The sequence below is a fragment of the Neovison vison genome, chromosome 7 (genome assembly GCF_020171115.1).
Source record: "Neovison vison isolate M4711 chromosome 7, ASM_NN_V1, whole genome shotgun sequence".
Classification (NCBI taxonomy): domain Eukaryota; kingdom Metazoa; phylum Chordata; class Mammalia; order Carnivora; family Mustelidae; genus Neogale; species Neogale vison.
Genome location: NC_058097.1, coordinates 111,996,564 through 112,017,169, shown reverse-complemented (window position 1 = coordinate 112,017,169; position 20,606 = coordinate 111,996,564). Strand labels below are relative to the sequence as shown.

Genomic DNA, 20,606 nt, shown 5'->3' with positions numbered 1-20,606 from the left:
ATTAGCTTACCGGTTTTGGACGCAGCCTCTGCGGCAAAGTCAGCGGCAAACTTCTTGAGGACCTCTGCGCTGTCTTCCTTCACGAAGAGACCGATGAAGTTGGAGGAGGTATAGAGCTCCAGGGGCAGCGGGGCCGAGAACTTGCACTTCCAGCGACTGACTGTGGTCTGCAGGGCTTCCCCCAGGGCGTCCACTTTGCTGTCCTCACACTGGCAGGGGAAGACAAGACACTCCATTCAGAGGGGAGACAGAGGTCTACAGCTCCGGAGCTCATGGTCTCCTCCACCTGGAGCTGGAGGCATCCTGGCTGGGCTCAGGTACAGCAGGGCGGGGGGGGGGGCGGAATAGAAGACTTGGTTCATTGTGTAATTTGCCAGTAAGATCATCCAGCAGAAGGGGAGAAGGAGGGAACGCGCCTGGAGAGCACAGCATCCCAGGGTAAAGGGTGTGCCTTCCACGGCCTCCCATCATCTGTGACATTTCCCTCCCTCCTAGACGACTGGAAATTGACTTGACTGTCAGTCCCATGAGAGTTGGGAAGAATGAGGCTCAGAGAGCTGTGACGTCATCCTCCTACCCTCTTTGGAGCACTGGGTGGGGGGAAAAAAAAAGAGTAAAACTCTAAAACTCTGAATGCTTTTGAGAAGGATCCTGGGATGACTAAGAGGAAGTGGTAATTATTTTAATTTTCAAAGTGAACGGTAAGAAAGAAGGTGTTAGGAACACATTTTTTACCTTAAAGAGACAGAGAAAAGCTGGGGGAAAAAATACCTCAAAATAATGTTTTGGAAAACGTTGTCTTAACACGCTCCTGTCCTGCCTCCTCTTCAACATACCTGGATAAGCCAGTTCTGCTCCTTCTCCACAGCAAACCAAAGTAGATGAAATGTATTTATATTTATTACGGTGCGGGAGACTTAATTTAGTCATTAAGTAAGGCCTGTGATAGCTGGGATGATGGATTAGGTGACCATGGCAGGTCACAGGTATCATTTTTTTAAAAAAGATTTTATTTATGTATTTGACAGAGCGATAGAGCACACAGGCAGGCAGAGTGGCAGGCGGGGGGAGAGGGAGAAGCAGCTCTCCGCTGAGCAGGGAGCCCAGTGCTCTATCCCAGGACCCTGGGACTGTGACCAAGGTCACAGGTATCTTTGCTGTCTCTGGAAAGGTCTGGTGAGACAGACCCGTGGACAGTGTCCGTCCATGAGGCTAAGGTCACGTCCGCCTGTCTGTGGAGTACATCCGTCATGCCCATCTCCTATCTACTCGTACAGTGGACAAGAGTGGACACTGCCGTCGTCTCACGGCTGGGGCTGCCTGTCCGAGTCCTGACTCAGTGGGTCAGGCGTGCCCCTGGAGTCCCGTGACTCCAGCAGTCATCACGGTGGCTCAACAGACCTGCGGTGCTCCTGGGCCTCGGCAGGTCTTAGAAAGGGGAGCGAGTGAAAGGAGCCACGGACCTTACTCGTTCCGAGCAGGGCCATCCAAGCCTAGGAGCCCGTGACTGTCCCCGCCAGCTTCCTGGGAGGCTCCTGACTCCGGTCCCAGGTTGCAAGGCGCTGGCAGGAGTGAGGCAGCCGGGCTCCCCGTGGTGGGGGGCTGGGAGGGGGTGGTCTGTGACTCACCATGAAGAACTGGCAGAGGGTGATGTGTGGGAAGATGTTGTGGGCCTTGTTCTTCCCGCAGATCTGCTTCGACTGTTGCCAAAAGTCAGAGAGCTTCTGTGCTAAGGGGCCGGTGGGTCGGAGGTAGAGGACGTACTCCCGGGGCAGGGGGTCATCCAGGAAGGGGTCGCCGACATGAGAGAACAGCCTGCCAGAGAGAGAGAGAGAGAGAGAGAGAAGGGAGCCAAGCAGACCCCACTTGAGAACAACGGAAGGGAAGGAGGACCCAGAGACAGATTGGCACGCATGCTCTGTAGCCCAGGCTCTGCCAAGGGGGTATTTTTTGTGCTTTAATAACCCATCCCTCAAAGCTCAAACAGCATGACCAACTCCCAGATGTCTTACTGCATCCACATCCCACAACTCCCTCAAAAATCCTAAAGTCACTCCAGATACGCTCCGAATCCCTTCCCAGCCCACTAGGGCTGTTCCAACCCCGTCTGACCCTTCAGTTCAGCCCCCCATTAAACCCACACGCCTCCAAACATAGGGGAAGCGTCAGGAGCACAGGCTGTGGGGGCTGCCCTGGGGAGTGATGTCCTACAATGCAAGCAAGACTTTTTCTCTTTTAATTTATCTACCTAGCATCCCCCTACCCTAAAGTGTATCTTTAAGTGACTAATACGGGCAGATATTGTGGTAACGGCCCCATCTTGGATATGCTTTGAATTTCTTTAAACAGCTTTAAGGAAAAGCACATCCTGGGGCTGGGGTCGAGGAGGCAACTGGCTAAAGAAACGGGCTTGTCACGTGGTCTTTTGGCTCATCCCGCTGCTCCCCTCCCCCAGCGGTCCATTAGAGAAAGGCTGCACATCCCTGCTCTTCTACATACACTCAGAGCTAATTATATGCTATTTTCTCTATTTATTTATTTCATACCAACCAGTCACATGCTGCCTGAACACTTCTTCCTCCTGTGGATGCCAAGGCTTTTTGTCTGGAAGAAAAAAATCAAATTTCTATTGTTAGTATTTTTAGCTTCCTATCAGCTTTTCTCACTATCGTGGCAAGAGTGTGAAGTAGGCAACATCCCAGCCTCCTCGGCGGGGTGGGGGAGACACCTGCAGCAGGATCCTGCCCCCCGCCCCCCCCAAACCCAGGGTCATAGCAAGGCATATGGAAATGAGGACATGTACTTAATTTCCATGTAATTAGCACTGGATTTGCATGCAGCCTGACAGCCGTGCCATCTATTTTGAGCAGTTTCCACATTAGAATTTTATTTTTGTTTCCCTAAAGGTTGTCATGTCTCGGTCTGTCCTCTTTCCTGTTCACCCACTCCTACTGACCCAGATCCCCTGCTGAGTGGGATTTTTTTTGCTTGAAGCCCTTGGCAAAGCACATTAGAAAGTGGGGCTAAATGCCCACAAGGACATTAACTTTGGTTCCATTCAGCGACTCCTCCCACCCACCACCACCATCTCCCAAAGCTCTTAGACCTCTCTGGGGACGAGGCCGCCACCACCACTGCCCCCTGCTGGAGAACTGAGTCAAAGCCCTGTTCCTGGGGAGGCGGCGTCCCAGGAGGGCAACGGCAGTGAGGACCTTGAGCACACGCCTCTGAGGACAGTGTCTGAACTTGGAGGTGTCCTAGAGCCAGAGAGTTCTAGGTTTGTAGCCAGCTTTGCTAGTCACTCACTGGTTCGGCTCCATGCGTGTGTGTGCTCACAGAATGCCTACTGAACCGTGCCGTGCCGGGCTCTCGGCATACCGTGAAAAACAAGACTGAAGTGGTCACGGCCCTCCTGGAGTTTTTGGTCGCGCTGGCAGGAGAGCATCGATGGTGCAGATAACGAATTACATGGGCGCTGAGTGCAATGAAGGGAAAGCCCAGGGAGCCCTAAGGACGTAGGACAGGGACATTGAGCTTGGGTTGAGGGGTCAGGGAAGGCTTCCGTGAGGAAGTGGCATTTTAAGTGGGATCTGAAGAGTGTAGACACCCCCAGGCAGGGGTGTGGGGGGGTTGCAGTGGGGGCAGACAGTAGGTCTACTCCATAGTGAGGGGTGTCCATAAGGAGCCTCAACCTCTTGCCCGAGGCTATGGAGGTGACCAATAAATGACCATCTCTGTCCCTTGTGCCCTACAGATTCAGCTTCCTGAGGGAGGTGAGGGAGGGGGGCAGAGGGAATTCTAGTTTTAGATAACACACTCCAAGCACATTTTTTTCAACTGGCTGCCGCACCCAGTCCCCATCCCCCACCCCCGCCCCAGTCCATCTCCTGGGCTCTCTATGGAGCAACTAGAAGGCTGGTGCCAGGAACCCCAGGGGGCCGACCGGCAAGAACCTCAGATCGTCTGTGAGCCCGGCTTCTTTACTGTACACAGGAGAGCTCTGGGGAAGGAAGTAACATGCTCAGAGCAGTCCCGCTGCTGCTGCCGTGGCTCTGGGACTCTGCTCCACCGCCCAAAGATCAGATAAATACCTCTTCCCCCATGAAAATCAGAGCCCAAACACCCAAATGATCCAGATTAAGCAATCTACACAGCATTACAGAGCCGGGAGAACAGCGTTACAGAAGCAAGCTGATGTTATGGAGAAGCGAGACAGACCCCTCAGAACCCCTTTGGGACAAAAGCTGGTACCGAAAAGGCTGGAAACCCAGGGACCCCTCCCCACCGCCAACACTCATCCCATACCTGGATAAGATGCTTAATTGCTGCCACATTACCAGCCCTGTTCCTTTACCACTTAGTAGACAAGAGGCACACATCTTCTGCCCTTTCGGATCCAGAAGCCACGTACGCACAAAGAATGCAAATCATGGTCTTTTAGGTTAGAGTCTCCCAGGAATTACATTGACACCCCAAAAAAGACCCATTATTTCAAAAACTGGGTAAAGAAAAACTCATTTGTGATACAATGTGCTATTTATATAAAGGATCCAATTTCTTTTTCTTTTTTTTTTTCCCCAGGCCCTTCCCCCAGTGAAATATATTTGACTGAAATTTAATTCATTTTTCTTTAAGCACTAGGAGTGTCCTCTGGAAATGAAAGATCTAATTAAGTTATGGTCCCCGTAACTCCAAAGACAGGTTCTGGAGAGGGTTCAAAGATGTAATTGAGGAAGATAATGAAAGGTTTGGGTGATAAGGCTCCGAGGAAAGATTAAGAAAACCCAAATTCTTCTTTCTGAAGAAGACAAGTCTGAGAAAACATCGATTTTGTGGAAGGTTCTCGTCTGCGATGTACCTTCTTTAGTGAGGGTCAGCCAAAGTCAAGTCAGCTTTGGCTAGAGCACAAAGGTCTCAAGTCAGATACCAGAAAGAACTTTCGCCCAGGAAGGTGCTGTGAAAGTGTGTGTGTGTGTGTGTGTGTGTGTGTGTGTGTTTCCTTTTGCGGGGGAGAAGAACGTTTCTGGGAAGGCATTCCTGATCTGGAACAAAGAGGTACGTGCTTCTCCAGGCAGGACGGTGGTAGGAGTCAAGTCACCACTTCCCCAGGGTCACAAATCACAGGTAGGGCTCCGCTCCTTCACGCACTGCCAGGCTGACGACGACTTGGGCTGAGTTTGTTCCCAGAACGCTGCCCACAGAACAGACTGCACATGGGCAGTGGCAGAACGCACCTCCCCCCTCCCCTCCCTCAGGAGAGAGACTGTTGCCATAGAGCTCCCACCTCCACGGCCCATCAATGGGACCAGTGCCAAGAACAGTGGGGTGTGCGGGGTGCGCCCCAAACACCAGGCTGAGCCTGAGCAGCTGCTACCCTCAGAGTGACTCAGAAGTTGGCAGAGAGTCGGAGACCTTGAGCAAGAAAGGCAGAGCATCCCTTTAAACCCGAAGGCGAGGGGTCCAGCCATTGGATTGCAGCTGCTGATTATTCAGATGGGACCTTCGTGGTTAGAGTCATGAGGACCAGTGACCTGCTGCAGCTGTTACTGGGGAACATGCGTTTGATCTCTCTGACCCCGGTCCTGACCTTCCTAATTATGTCTAGGGTTCATTCTTAGCAGGAAGCAGGGGAAAAAAATAATGCAAAATCGGATGTCTTGCTAATGATAGGGACGAAGCACCAGTGAGATCAAAGCAATGGCTCCTGGGAAACTCCAGGCAAGCGGCTGAAAGGATAGTGGCCCAGATGGGAGGAGCCAGCAGCACCCACCCGTGGCCTTGCTTCGCTCTGGCTGGGATCCTTCCCACTGTTTGCTCTTAGCTCTGCTGAATTTTAGATTCTAGGCTGGTCTGGCCCCAGGGCCCTGGCTCTGCCCCATCACCAGGGTCACAGAGATGCCCTCGAGCCTTAAAGGGGGCTGGAAAGGAAAAATCCCTTTCTGGTTTGCCAAAGACAAAGTGGTTTGTTTCTTTCCTCCTCTGCTTCCTCCCCAGGAGCTCTTACCAGCAAACCAAATGAGAACCAAAAACACAACCAAGAGTTTAGTTCAGAAAGCTACACTCAATAAAGTTTGGCTGGTGGGCGTTCTTTTGCGGACCATCACCTCTGGGTCCCGTGCTTGGGTTTGGCCCCATGTCTGAGTCCAGCAAGATTCCTGCTCCCTCCCAGATTCACGGGTTTTGAGCCTGAACTGGGATGTCCTGTTTAATGGTCACCCAGCCTGGTTTCCTCTGCAACCACCCCGGTTCTCTGGGGTTCTGCTGTGCCCTCTGGCCCCCTGGGCAGTTCAGTTCCTCTCCACCAAACACTAGCTGTATGTCAGACACTGTATTAGCACTGGGCAAACAAAGAAGATGAAATAGGGGTTTCTGGGGCTTAGGTTCTTAAACTGGACACTGAGTTACTCTAGGTTGGGACCCCGCAGCAAACTGCAAGAGGAGCCACGGGACATTCTAACTGTTTGAGGGAAACATAGCAATCCTTATCATGTGTTGGACATCCCATAACCTACTAGCTGGAGGAAGTTAGTTTCACTATTAGATTGTGCTGCATGCCTCTAGATGTCCTCTCTTTGTGAAGCTGGAATTTTGCTAACTGCTATGATAAAAAGTACCCAGGGAAAACCAATGTGGAACAGGAGAGAAGAGTAGCATTGTCTAACCTGATTCTAAGGCTTAAACATTTGTGCAGTGCCCAACAGACACACACATCCCATTAATAAGTGGTTGTGGTCATTTAAGAGGGAAGTAAAATATTTTTCTTTCCATTTTGTGTATTTTTCTCATGGCTCTTGGGGGGTAAATACTTGTTCTGTTGTTTGGATCTAACTGCTAAAGAAACAGAACTGTTAGGTATTTATGTTGGCCTACATGCTCAATGTAAAAATGACTGAGATGCTGAAGGTGTTGTGAACTGACAAAGTTTGGGAATCTGTCCTAGAAGAAATGGTGTTGGTTCAGATCTTAAAGTGTTGTAAGAGCTGGCTAGAGAAAAGAAGGGGGAGGGGACTGGAAGTAGAGTGAATGGCAGGAGCTAAGACATGAAAACAGGAAACACAGAGAAATTAGTTTGGTGACACTGGAGCAAAAATGGGAGGCCTGGAAGAAGGTTCGAGAAGCTGGAAAGGTAGGCAGGGGACACTCACAAGCGACTGTGCCATTTGAAAGAGGCTGGACCCTTTCATGTTGGGAGCCACACAGAAGGGCAGTACATGTTGGGAGCCACACGGAAGGGCAGCGAAGGTGGAGAGGCCTGATCAGATTTGCCTGTGATGCGTGGCCCGAAGGGAGATGAAAGTGTACACCAGAGGCTGTTTGGAAGGTCTTCCTTGGCAAAAGATCAGATGGGGGACATTGAGAGGTTGAACTGGAATGATAATGGAAACGTTGGGAAAGTGTGTGGATGGCTGACTGAACAGAGCTTGGAGACTGGTAGGGGACGGTAGCTTGAATATCTGTGCGGATGAGTGAAAATGCAGTACAGACAAGCCCGGGCTGGGGTGAGCATCAACAGTTTCCGTTATTGTTCTATGCTGATAGCTAGACCAAATACCATTGCCAGATGCTGGGTTTAGTTGTGAAAACCAGGTCCCTAAAGCTGCCTCTGTTAGCTTAACTAGGATTCCTTGTCTCCTTCTGTTTGTAAGTCAGACATTTCTTTCAGGCTACTCACTGAGTTTCTACTTCCCATCTAAGGAGTACATTTAGCTCCCAAATCACTCAGGTCTGAGATCAGTGAAGATTCAAGGCTTCCCAGGTCAGGGAGACAGCTTGGCCCAGACCCCCAGGTTCTCCAGGGTAGCTCATCTCTATGTGCTTTCAGAAGAGAGTCCCTTCCCTATTTTCTTTCACTTGACAAAATTCAAATACTCTGACACTTGAATCAAAAGGCAGTAAGGAACAAAAAACAATAAGCAATGAAAAACAATAAGCAATAACAAATATATAAGGAAACGTATAAGGAAATACATTCCCTTAAAGCAATAAGACCTTGATTCAGTTAAGTAGAACATTCCAGTGACTTGAAGTTGTTTGCCCTTGGCCTTGGATTGCTGACCAACACATACCACTGCCCTCCACATTCTGTTTGCCCTGTGCTTTGGTTCTCTGTGACCCAAAACTTAGTTGTGTCAGAAAAGAGAAGACAAAATGTCCAGTATGTAATCCTCCAAGTGGATGAAACTCCCCATGCACTGACAATGAGATCCTTCCTCCACATAGTCAAGACAATTGCAAATATTAGACACATTGAATGTTCACCACAGGACTTAAAAAAAAAGTGCTCTCAACCTCCAGGATACCGGTTGTTAAATTTTCCACATCTAATACTTTGAATTCAATTAAAAAATGACCTAATTAGTCAGGCACCTCATTCCCTTTCCTCGGAATTAGTTTCATGATCTACACCAGACTGGGGAGTGCGCAAAACTTAGGTAGAACTCACTTTCTATTTTTCTTGGCTGGAGAGTCCAGCCGTATCAAGAGGCCAGTGGTTTCACTAAGTGAAGTTGAGGGATTCTTTTAGGGTGAATTTGAGAATAGACATGGTTTTGTAATGTGGTTTTAGGTAGAAATATCAGAGGGTTTGACTGTGCTCTATGGAGAATTGCCTGCACAGCGCAGACTGTTTTCATAGGAGGATGTGAGGGGGCTTAATGGGATGCTGAGGCTGACAGCAATCCTAAGAACAGAGGCAAGCAGGGGACTCCACATCTGCTTCTCCAGGGGGAGAAAAACGATAAGTCAGTAACGACTGGAGGCCTTCCGTGCACCAGGCACTTCGCAGACTTAAATCCTCGGGGAAAAAGACGATGAAGGTGGTATTGCTAAGAAGCCTCCTAATCCTGGGCAGCTCACACCTATAGGTCAGCTGTCTGGTCATCTCTGTGATTGTCCCAATCCAGGGGCTGGTTCCAGAAAGAAGTATACTACCCAGCTCTGAGCCTACAGCTCTAAGAAGAAGCATTTCTGCCAACTGCCTCCCAGCAAGCTTCCTCTTCTCTGGAAGCCCAGGGTGAAGGGGCCTCTATCCCTTCTGTTAGGTATGATCGTGGAGATCTGCTCCCACCTCCTGGGTGCCCTCCAGGTTGGAATAGGGTTCTTTGGCAGAAGTGGGAGCTAGAGATGTTCAGAATATTAGCATCTGTCTGCCTGCACTTTTACCTCAGCTCAATCAGCAGAGACCTTCCCTCTTATCCTTCAAATAAGAGTGAGTAAAACCAAACCTATTCTCCGAAGAAGCTAATCCAGGCATGAAGAAAGCTTTTCTGACTACAAAACAAAATCCAAAAACATCCCTGCTGAACTAAAAGGGAGAAGTTCCCCCTATTATCTTTTCTCTGTGTATCAGAAATGATTTGCTTCTCAGGCTTTTGCTGAATACCCATTCCTCTTGGATTCTAACTTTCTTCTCTGGTGGAGGTTTGGTTCCACCTCCAACTGAGACCAGCCTGCTTTCTCTTTCTCTCCTGTTGGAGTGGGTTGTTTGAGGGGTAGAGTATCGCCCACGTGCAAGGCAATACGGTGTGAGGATGGGATGGACACGGAATACAGAGCAGACATGAGTCCAGGTCAAGGATAGGAGATGCTTACAGACCAACCACCTTGAACCCCTGAAGGCACATACAGCTCCTCACACCCATCACTGCCCATTAATGGAGACTTCGCTTTCTGCCATTGTTACCCTCTCAGCTACCAGTGGCTGATAAGATCCATATAGGTTTAGTACCACCTTTCAGTGAAGGTCAGAAATCAAACGAATATTGGGGAACATTTGAGGAACAGCTAAGAGCCACACAAGCCCAGGAACAGCAGAGGTGGCATTGTAGCCACCTTCTTGGCAGAAGTAAAATCAAGGACTGGTCCGATGCTGTGGCCCTAGTGGGCCCCTGAAGGAACGGAGGCATGGGCACCAGTTTTCAGGTGCTCTTTCCCCAAAGGAAGTGATTTCCCAATTTGATGCTTTAGTTTTTCATCTTCAAAGAGAAAAGGGATGAATGCCTGCACAGGGAGGTTGAGAAAGTTGTGACATCCATAATGGTCCCCAGAAGCAACTGTAAGTCAGAAAGCTGGATTCTGTGGTGGCAAAAAGATCTAGAGACTGGATGGTCTGTTCCTTCTCATGACCAGATAAGGTTGTACTTCCTTCGAGCATGTTCCTTGAAGGAATTTTCTTCTTCTTACAGACCTTAACGGGACTCCGCAATGTCTCCAGATTACCTAACGCTCTTGTGCTCAGAAAGTTCTTTTCTGTATCTGGACTCTTTCCAACTTGTGCCCAAACCCATGCCACCTTCTCTACCTGGTAGAGTTGGGTGCTCTTTCCTACATAATGAAATAACACATTCCATTCCTTTCACACAAACAATTCCAGCTACTTTTTTTTTTTTTTTTTTTGGTCACCAAGGCCAGCAAGATAGGCTTGCAAGAGGCTGGCGGGTTTCAGTTTAGCAACCTCATCTCTGAGGGATCAGCCTCCTGTGGCCTCCTCCCCATGAAGCCGAAGAAGGCCATGGAGGGGCGCATCAATAAACACAAACCATAATGGCCCTGCCCATTTCCTTTGGAGGAAATGAACCTAATGGAGAAAGATATATTGATCATAAAGACCCAATTTCACAATCAGTCTCCTGGCGGTGAACCCTTTCAGTGAGCTGAGGCTAATGGCTAGGCTTTCAGCGGCTGTGGCCTGTCTGAGAGCTGTGCATCTAATAATCAATGGGATAGTAGGCCTGCCGGGGGGCCTGGGACGCTACCTCCACAAGGCTAGCCAACAGGAAGGAAAATGCGGGGGGATTTTTTTTTTTTTTTTTATAAAGCTAATCGGAGAAGGGGGGGTGGAATGCTGAGCCATTCGGGGGCTTTAAGAAGGCCTTCCAGTTGAAGAAATCCAACCTGTGGTGACACCCCTCTTTCTCTTCTATCAACAAGACCCTTTTTCCAACTCATAAAGAGCCTATTAAGCAGCTCTCCTCGGGGGGTGGTTAGTGGGGAGAATGCCGCATAGGTTCCCTGATGTTTTTCTGTGGCGGGGCCCAGCAGCCCGTATGGAGTGGCCTTGTTTTGTTCTTGCTAAAAAGGGGCTGCAGCTTGGCCTCCGCTGCTGGGGGGCAGCCGTTTGTAATTGGGAAACCAGCCATTAGACCACGGGTGGTGACATAATAAAACATTTCTTTCTGCCTCTAAGTCTCCCTAGGATCTAGACAATACCTTCCCCCCGACCCCCTAAATCAATGAGTTTTTGCACAGAGACACAAGTAGAGTGTTTGTAGTGTAAAAGGAGTAGATCTTTGGGAGGCAAACCCTGACTAGTTGTGGGACTATGGACCATTTCATTATTAAGATTCATTTCCCCAGATTCTTAAATGGGGATAACAGTACCTACTTCGCGAGGTAGAATGGGGATTAATATCCATATCAGATACTCTACCTGAAGAGCTCAGGGCAGCGCCCAGCATCTACCAGGCACCTAAAGATAAATTTGTCCCCATGCCTCTGCATGTTAACTAACAATCTTTGCCATTTTCCTAGAATAAATGTAAGTTCCATGCTAATAGGTATATCCCAAGACTGGGCATCGGAAGACCCATATTCGTTCTCTGCTCAAGTCTAAAACCATGCAGCATGCTCTTGAGGAGTGTATGGGATTTGCAGTGACAGGAAAGTTTTCCAGGCAAAAACACAAGAAAAGGCGCAGGGGGAAGTCAGCCAGAGACGCGTGACTATTGTAGGGAGAGTCTGCTGGAGAGGGGGACACAAGCCAGACTGTCTGGAGGTGGGCAGAGGGGTTCAGGTTAGACGAGGAGGGAAGTTGAGAGTCACAGAGAGGCTGTGAGCCCCAGAGGGACAGATTTCACTCACTGAAGTTACCTGAGGAGTGATAGCTCTGAGCAGGGGGTCAACAGTCTTCATTCAGAAGGGGGAGGCTGGCCAGGGTGCCCCTTTTTCCTCTAAGAGCCTCAGTTACTGGGGCTCTGCATGGGGCTGCTGGGCCATACTCCTCTCTCCCCCGCTAAAGTACTTCCCAAGAGAACAGGATAAATGTTTCAAACTGCAACTGCTGAACTATGGCTATCCCCCCAAGAAACAGGATCAGAGGGTACCTCTGTTTTGCCCAAGGACAGCACAGCAAACCAGGGACACAGCAATCCCGGAACCAGAGTAAATGAAATCATGTACGTTAGAGTAACACACTTGGCACAGTCCCCTGCCTATACTGGGTCCTTGGTAAATATGGCCATGATTTATATTTTTAGGACTCTCTCCCTTCCCTGGAACTTGACCATTTTTGCATGCTTTCATCCGTTTCTCCTCCTCTAAGAGATACCCAACAGTGGAGTGTGGGTTGGTACCCCTCCTAGCCGCTGTGTTCAGTTCCACGGTGAAGGCAGCATTTCTCAGACTGTGTTCAGTCCAGAAGGTTCTGTTTTTAGGTTACGGGTTCTATAGAAAACCAGGGAAATCAGCCACCCCTGGCGGGGCAGTGTCTGTTGTGTGGAGTCTCTGAGTCCCTGCAGAGGCAAGCCCAGCGGGCTGGGAACAAAGGTGTCACCAGATAAAAGAGGGTGTGTCCCCGTGGGGCACCGGGGAAGGCGGAGGTTAATACAGAGCCACGGCCAGCCCCCAGATGCCTTTCCGGCTGGCAGCCTGGGGCAGAAGTGCTTGGAGACACGCAGAAGGCAGGAAAGCTACTGCAGGAAGACAAGGAGCCCGAGAAGGCAGTGACTGCCCTCAAGGAGGCAGGACCTGCCCAGGAAGAGGAGGGAGCTCACTGAGAAAAATGGCGCCATAGTGAAGACGCTATTAAGACTTTTATGTCATCACTCGAGGAGCCTCCTAACAGCCCTGAGAGGCAGGGCTTCCTCAACAAGGCAGAGTTCCTTGTTGTTATTTTTCTGTCACAGAAGAGGAAAAGGAGACAACAGAGAGGTGAAGAGGTGCATTAGGCTCACAGTGGAGTGCAGGGCAGGGCTGTGACTGGGGACCTCCCCCGCCCCCTGTTCCTCCACTGGAGCTCTGAGGTATGCCTGGGGCCTCTGGGGGCAGGGGAACGGGAAGGGTCTGCGCTCCAACAAGCGGCAGGTGGGATTTCAAACACAGAGAGGGTAGAGCTCCCCCCCACACCCCAAATAAGACATCAGGGAAAAACAGATGAAAATGAGGAGTCCTTTCAGGTTGTAGAGGTCACTTGTTTTCTTCTCCTATTTCCACTTCCTTCCTCTCTAAGCCACTCGAATCAGCTAAAAATACTTAAACATGGATGATTTTTAGTGCCTCAAAATGGTTTCATCCCGAAGCTACAGGAAGAGGCTCTGGCGCAGCTCTGGTAGGCGAGAGGAAAGCGCGGACCAAACAGAGCCGTGGCCACTGTTCTGAACCTCTTCATGTACGTGGTGTGTTAGCGGACAGGTACTGAGTGTTGACTAGGAATAAGGGCTGCACTCAACAGTTTAAATATAAGTGATCTCACTGGCTCCTTACTCAACGCTTGGAGGTCGGTGTCCTTATTTCCCTCACTGAGCAAGGCTTAGCGAGACTGTAGAACTTGGGTCAGGTCCGTCAGCTGGAAAGAGGAAGGCGGGTTGTTCCGGGGTAAGCTCAAGCCACAGGGCCACTTGTCTTCCAGAGCAGATGAAGTCGGCTCCAGCGGTGGCCGCGGTTTCTGGCTCATGGTAAGGGGAGCACAGTGACAGTCTCCCATGGGAACTTTCTATAAAACCCAACACCTGGGACATCTGGGTGGCTCAGTTTAAGCATCGACTCTTTTTTTTTAAGATTTTATTTATTTATTTGACAGAGAAAAACACAGCAAGAGAGGAGGGAACACAAGCAGGAGGAGCAGGAGAGGGAGAAGGAGGCTCCCCGCAGAGCAAGGAGGCTTACATGGGGCTAGATCCCAGAACCCTGGCAGATCCCAGAGCCGAAGGCAGATGCTCAACAGCTGAGCCACCCATGTGCCCCTAAGCATCCGACTCTCGATTTCGGCTCAGGTCCTGGGCTCGAGCCTGACGGCTCTGCAGTGAGGGAGGAGTCTGCTTGAAGATTCTCTCTCCCTCTCCCCCTGCCCCTCCCCCTGCTCACTCTCTCTCAAATAAATAAATCTTTTTTAAAAAGCCCAACAGCTGAAAATTCACACGTTTGTACATTCAGTGAAACACTCCTTCCGTAAGCCTGTCTTGTGGCGAGCTCTGCAGCCAGACACTGTGTTGAGGACCGTGAACATGAAAATAGGAAAACAGGGCCCCTGCCCGCCCATAAGGGAGCTTATCACATGCCCACCTCAGCAAACAGAAGGTTATTTGGAAAGAGAAGGAAGTGAACATTAACAGAATACCCATTATGTGCTGTGCGATTTACAGCCATTTTATTGAACCTTAAACCAGTCTGGTGAGGTGTGTATTATGGTCTGTTATACCATAATAGAAAGTAGAAAGAAAGTAGAAAGATTAAGAACGCTGCTCAAGGCATACAGTTAGTGACAGTTCTGGGATCAAAACAGGTCTTAATTTTTTATAGAAACATGATATTTAATTTCTCCTGTAGACTGCTTCCTTGTAGGTACTTGGGCTAACACTAAGCGAATCGCTATTCTCTGCACATTCACGTCTCCTGGAAGAGAGAAGCCCTAAGTGTTGTCACTTAGTAGCAGAGGTGGAGTGGGGAATAAATAGTCATGACTGAAAATACAAAATATATTATAGTTCTCAAGAGTAGGGGCTCTGATTTCTTGTTTTTGACATTTTTTTCTCCCAAAATACCTTAGCTGTATCCACAGGTTTTGATACTGACCGATGTTTATGAAATAAATGACTATACCTATGATTACAAGTGCCTACGGACTCACACATATTAAACACTGATGTGCAGTAAGTTTCAATCAACTACTATGTTATTTCATGACGATGCCATCAAACCTTTTCACGGTTGGTTCTGACCAGTAGCTGGTTACGACTGCCCAACACATCCGTGGCAAAGTCCAAACTGAACTCCATTCTCTGACTTCACATGAGCTTTGTTTCCAACAAATTCCACTGAAGTACAGTCAGAACAGGTCTTACTTTCAAACCCACATGCTAGTCCCAGGCGCCTTATCTGCCCTTTGTCTCCCCCTCCATTGAATGAGGTCAGATTCAAAAGGAGTATGTGTGGGTAAACAACAGTAAGTCCTGAATTTGAAGAATTCAGCTGAGGGTCTTCAACCAGGAGGCTGGGTTATTATCACAGGATTCTTGGGTGGACTTCGAAGGAGAACATAAGGCAGAGGGACACCACTGAATCTTAAGGGTGTCCCAAACTCCACCTGAGCAAATCTCTCCCAGGTCATATCCTACTGTGCTGACTGCTTATTTCAAGAGATTTGCAGAGATTAAAATGCAAACTAAAAAAAGAAGGGGATGGTCTTGGAATTTGCTGAATGAGGAGATGGCCAATACACATGTGACCCAAGGAGCAAAAATAGGCACAAGGGTTGCACCTGAGCCATCCAGGGTCCAATATAAAGCATCCCTGTCTGATTTTTAAAGATCATCATCTCCAAGAATGCATATAAACTCTCTACCATGCGTGCGATGCCTGCCATGGGCTCAGCTTGGCCTTAAGCACTCTGTTCCCTGACTCTTGTCTCAGGCTTAACCCTTTTTCCTGTTTGGCCCTTCCTCTGCAAGGCCCACTCTACCGTCAGTTGGCTACAGCTTACTATCCTTCATCTATGCCACGGAGATTTTATCTCCTCTGGGAAGTGGTCCTCTGACGGGTCTGGCCCCAAACACCCTGTGCGTGACTGCAGCACATTCCACATTCTATCTAAGCCACTGGTCTTCCCCAACAGACTGTGAGCTATGTGAAGCAGAAACCATTTCTTGTTTCCTCTGTAGCCCCAATAGTTGCTACAGTACTTGGCACATATAGGCTTTTTATTTTTAAGATCTGAGAGACAGAGTGGGCATGAGCGAGGAGGTGAGCAGGGGGAGGAGCAGAGGGAGAGAAATAAGCAGACTCTGAGTTGAGTGTGGAGACAGACATGGGGCTCAATCCCAGGACCCTGAGATCACAACCTGAGACAAAATCAAGACCCTGACGTTAATCAACTGAGCCACCCAGGAGCACCACATAATGGGTTCTAAATACATTTTTTAAAAAGCATGAATTTCACAAAGTTGATAAGGGTTTAGCTATGCCGTGGCTGGGCTCTAAGGTGAGAACCTAGTAATCTCTGCCTTAGTATCACTCCCTTGTGTAATCCCCTCCACCATAGTGTACAGATGAGAACCACGACTTCTGTCCGACAAAATAGGACAAAGGTAATGTGCTGCTCCTGTGATTGCATTATGACCCACATATAAGGCTCTAAGGGACTTGTTCTCCCACTGCCTCAATGAGGCAGCGTGCTGTGAGCAGCTTACGGAGAGCGCCCCATGGCAGGGACCTGTGGGCAGTGTCTAAGAGAATGGCTTCTAGCCAACATCTAGCAAAAACACTGGGACACTCAGTCCTATAACCGAAAAGAAATGAATTCCGCCAGTGACCTGAATGAAGTTGGAGGAGGATCCTAGTGAAGCCTCCTGATGAGGACACAGCCTGCCCGACAGCTTAAATGCGGCCAGACTCTGGGCAGAGCACCCAGCCAAGCCTGGACTCCTGCTGGATAGAAACCGTGAAAATGGTAAATGTGTGTGTTTCAAGTCACAAAATTGCCAGTGCAGAGTAACAGAAAAATAATGGATGTCCAGCTCTTCAGGAAAGGGGGGATAGGAAGGAAAGCAACACCCACTGGGCATTGGCTGGTATGAGTTGTTCAGCATTAGGGGATGATGTGGGCATTTAACGCAGGAGAGGGGAAGTCCGAATCCCAGAACTAACTGAAACTAACTGGCCTGATTCCTTCACCTTAAATACATCCTCATCTCTTTCCTGCCACCATTTAAAGTTGATGTAGTAAAAGATGAAAGATTTATGTAATCTGAAAAGAAACCATTGCATGTCCAGGAGTCACAGCCTGGTAGTTAAGGGAGAGGGTGGAATGGATTGGCTAGGACACCAACCCAGAGTCAGGGTGGGGCTGGGATCTATAGCTCTACAGATGTGAGACTCTGGGTAAAAGAAGGGAGTTGGGGGAAATTGGAAGGGGAGGTGAACCATGAGAGACTACGGACTCTGAAAAACAATCTGAGGGTTTTGAAGGGGCTGGGGGTGGGAGGTCGGGGTACCAGGTGGTGGGTATTATAGAGGGCACGGAATGCATGGAGCACTGGATGTGGTGCAAAAATAATGAATACTGTTCTGCTGAAAATAAATTAAAAAAAAAAAAAAAAGACTTAGGTCTCCTTCAGCTCAGCCCCCTAGGTAAGCAGAGGTTGATAAGCGGGCTGTTACGGTTATGGGAGGCTAGCTCCTGGTCTATGTTCCCCCGGCATTGGCTCCTTTGCCCCGGGGCCACTGACTGCCTTCGCCAGCTTTTGTTGCGAAAGTTAAGCCAGCTTTGGTCTTTTCCTGGATGGAGTCCTTCCGGAAGACAAAAGTTCCTGGCTGATGCCTCAGAGGTTTGTGCTGTGGTTAAAATCCTAGGAACTTCTACCTGACCTTTTCAACACTGCTGGGCTGCTGAAAGATCAGGCTGAATTTCCTAAATGACTTACTCCTCCCCCTTTCATGAAGGCACATTCAAGATCACAGACGGGACTTTACCAAACACACTAGAAAGTGAGAAGGGTCCCAAACCCTCCAGCCAACCATCTGTCTGCTGGCCCAGCCCCAGGCCCCAGACCATCTCCCCCTTGCCTCAGCTCCTGATGCTCAGAGAAGCTAGTGTCATGTGCTTTGGGGATCAGTAACCCACTGCCACATTTGCTTGCTTGGGGGCCCTGAGGAAGCCTTGCTCAAAGGAACGGCTGAGTGTGGTGGTTGTTTTTAGGTAAGATCTGGAGCCGGGGGCAGGGGGGAGGTGAGGGGGTGCTGCATGGCTCAGTCTCTTAAGTGGTTAAGTGTCAGCCTTTGGCTCAGGTCATTATCTCAAGGTCCTGGAATGAAGTCCCCATCAGGCTCCCTGCTCAGGGGGATGTCAGCTTCTCCGTCCCCTCCCTGCCCCACCCCCATTGGTGCATGTGTGTACTCTCTCTCTCTAATAAATAAATAAAATCCTTAAAACAAAACAAGATCTCATCTTCCCCTTGGGCTTCTGAGAGCTTAGAGCCCTTATACCTCATGAGCTTTAGGAGGGAAAGCGAGAGGGACCCAAAGGCAATTACTAATTTTATCTCATGGATAGAGAATGGACAGCCTAGTACCCCACAGCTTGGAATATCTAGATTTATCTACTGATCTCCATGCCCTGTCAGGCCCTCTGAGCATGACTGCACATGTGTGCGTCTGTGACTTCAAGATGTGTTAATAATTGATATGTTAAGATACGGCTCTTGGCACCTTACAATGCTGTGTCTTTGCCTCTTTTGCTTAGATGGTGCTGATTAATTTCCTGTGATCTATGCCACTTCCTGAGCAGGTGCTAATTTGCCGAGAGGCCCTGGGAGCCCCTTCACGGGGTGCGGGGTCAAGAGACCACCCATCAGCTTGCCTTGGGCTCCACAGCAAGGTGGTGCCCAAACTTCTGACCTCAGGTCCTACACGTCCCACTTTGACTTCCTCTACCCCGGTGGCCCCAGGCCCTACCCCAGCCCTCCACACTGCGGCACTACAGCCTTGGAGAACGGCTAGAACCACTGCTAATGTGAAGGCAGGGGCATGTGCAAAGAGCCCAACAGCAGTACCCCAGTCCCTAGACTCTAGGAACTAGATGCTGGAGATAATGGTGTGCCGTGGGGGTGAGGCAGGGGAAGAAAGTGCTGGAAGGACTGTGTGTCTGGCACTGGCCTAGGCACCTTTGCTCACTTAAAAATACCTTCTTGAGAGCTTCAGGCATGTCCTGGAGCTATTTTTTAAAGCTAAGGATACTGAAAAGCTTGGTGAGGGAGGCGGAGTATCGTTAGGGCTTTAACTTAGGGACATGCAAGAATCCAGTCCAGTTACTGAGACATTGTCCCGCGTGTCTGGTGCACAAAGCAGACCTGACTCATCTCTGGGTAACTGTGTGGGTTTCAAGGGCAAAAGCGTTTATGGATTTTTCACACAGTTCATTCTTCTTGCCACCTTCAAATGTCACCCCGACTGCCGTCAGCCTTGAATCTTCTTACACCAGAACACACTAGCGTTTCTGCCTAAATGTCAGGCTTGATTCCTTCCATCCTAATTAAGCGACTCTCTTCCTTAACCAGCTTACCCAGTGAAATCCCCCAGGAGCACCTGTATCCTGTGCCCGCACCCTCCGTGGTGACAGGGAGGGGGACCCTGCACTGTTTGGCTACAATCCGTTCCTGCCCTTAGCTCCCAACCCAGGAACCGGACAATCAAATTAACCAGTGAGCGAAAGCCGAAAGCAGGTTATAATCAACTACCTATGTTTAGACCAGGTTTGTCTGTAACCACAGATGTACAAAAGTGCTTTCTAGTCTGGTGTTCTTTTTTTCCAAATATAAATCCAGGCTTAGAATCCTAGTACCTCAAGCCTGAGTTGACGATGGCTGAATGGACTGTCCCCAGCACAGAAGAGGACCCTCGATGACTCACTCCCGCCTGCCTGTTAAGCCTTCCTCTCAGCGGGCGGGAATGCTGAGGTGTTCAGGGCTGAGAACCACTCTGGCATCGTTCAAGCCTTTCTCGGCAGAATGATTCTCACGGACACTGTAGGCTCTCGGGAACCTGGCTGGCAAAGTCCCTTGTGCCAGACCGTCGCTGTGAACCGCCACATTCTGTAACCCTACCTGTTTCCCCGCCTCCCTGATCCTCACTTTCCTTTAAAAAATAAGCGGGGGGGCGCGCCTGGGTGGCACAGATTGCTAGGCGTCTGCCTTCGGCTCAGGTCATGATCCCAGGGTCCTGGGATTGAGCCCCTCATTGGGCTCCTTGCTTAGCCGGCAGTCCGCTTCTCCCTCTCTCTCCCCACTGTCCACCCTGCTTGTGCTCTCTCGCTCTGTCAAATAAATAAATAAAATCTTTTAAAAAAAAATTAAAAAAAAAAAAAAAAGCTGGGAGGGGGAAGAAGCCGCCTGTTCTTTTTGCATATGTATTAAACTGAATTCACAGGGTTATCAAGAAACAAGCCCTAAGGGATGCCTGGGTGGCTCAGTCCATTGGTTAAGTGGTTAAGCTGCTGCCTTTGGCTCAGGTCATGATCCCAGGGTCCAGGGCCGGAGTCCGCATGGGGCTCCCTGCTCATGGGGGAGCTTGCTTCTTCCTCTGCCTGCTGCTCCCCCTGATTGTGCTCTCTCTCTCTGACATAAATAAAGTCTTTTTTAAAAAAGGAAGGAAAGAAAGAAACAAGCCCTAAACCGTGTTCCTTTCAGCGAAGCCCATCGAGACTTTTCTAATTGCAGTTCCAGCCTCTCCCAGGAGGGAAGTTTTAAACCAATCCTGGAAAACCCGGATCAGCACTAAAGAGGGAATATGCCTGATAAAAACAACAACCAAAAAAATGTACAAAAACCCCCCACAAAATCCTGCCTTCCCCTAAGGGAAGGTGACCTTGCCTTGAATAATCCTTTTCTTTTGCTTGTAAA

General features: G+C 49.4%; 1 protein-coding gene across 1 annotated transcript in view; it reads right to left on the bottom strand.

Moving 5' to 3' along the window:
• UBASH3B (ubiquitin associated and SH3 domain containing B) overlaps nucleotides 1-20,606 on the bottom strand; it is a 136,787-nt gene that overhangs the window by 31,409 nt on the left and 84,772 nt on the right. Inside the window, exons 2-4 of the mRNA XM_044258073.1 lie at nucleotides 2,551-2,604; nucleotides 1,629-1,815; nucleotides 11-209 (exon numbers count right to left, since the gene is read on the bottom strand). Of these exons, the coding sequence (XP_044114008.1) occupies nucleotides 11-209; nucleotides 1,629-1,815; nucleotides 2,551-2,604 (440 nt within the window). The remainder of the gene's footprint in view (nucleotides 1-10; nucleotides 210-1,628; nucleotides 1,816-2,550; nucleotides 2,605-20,606) is intronic.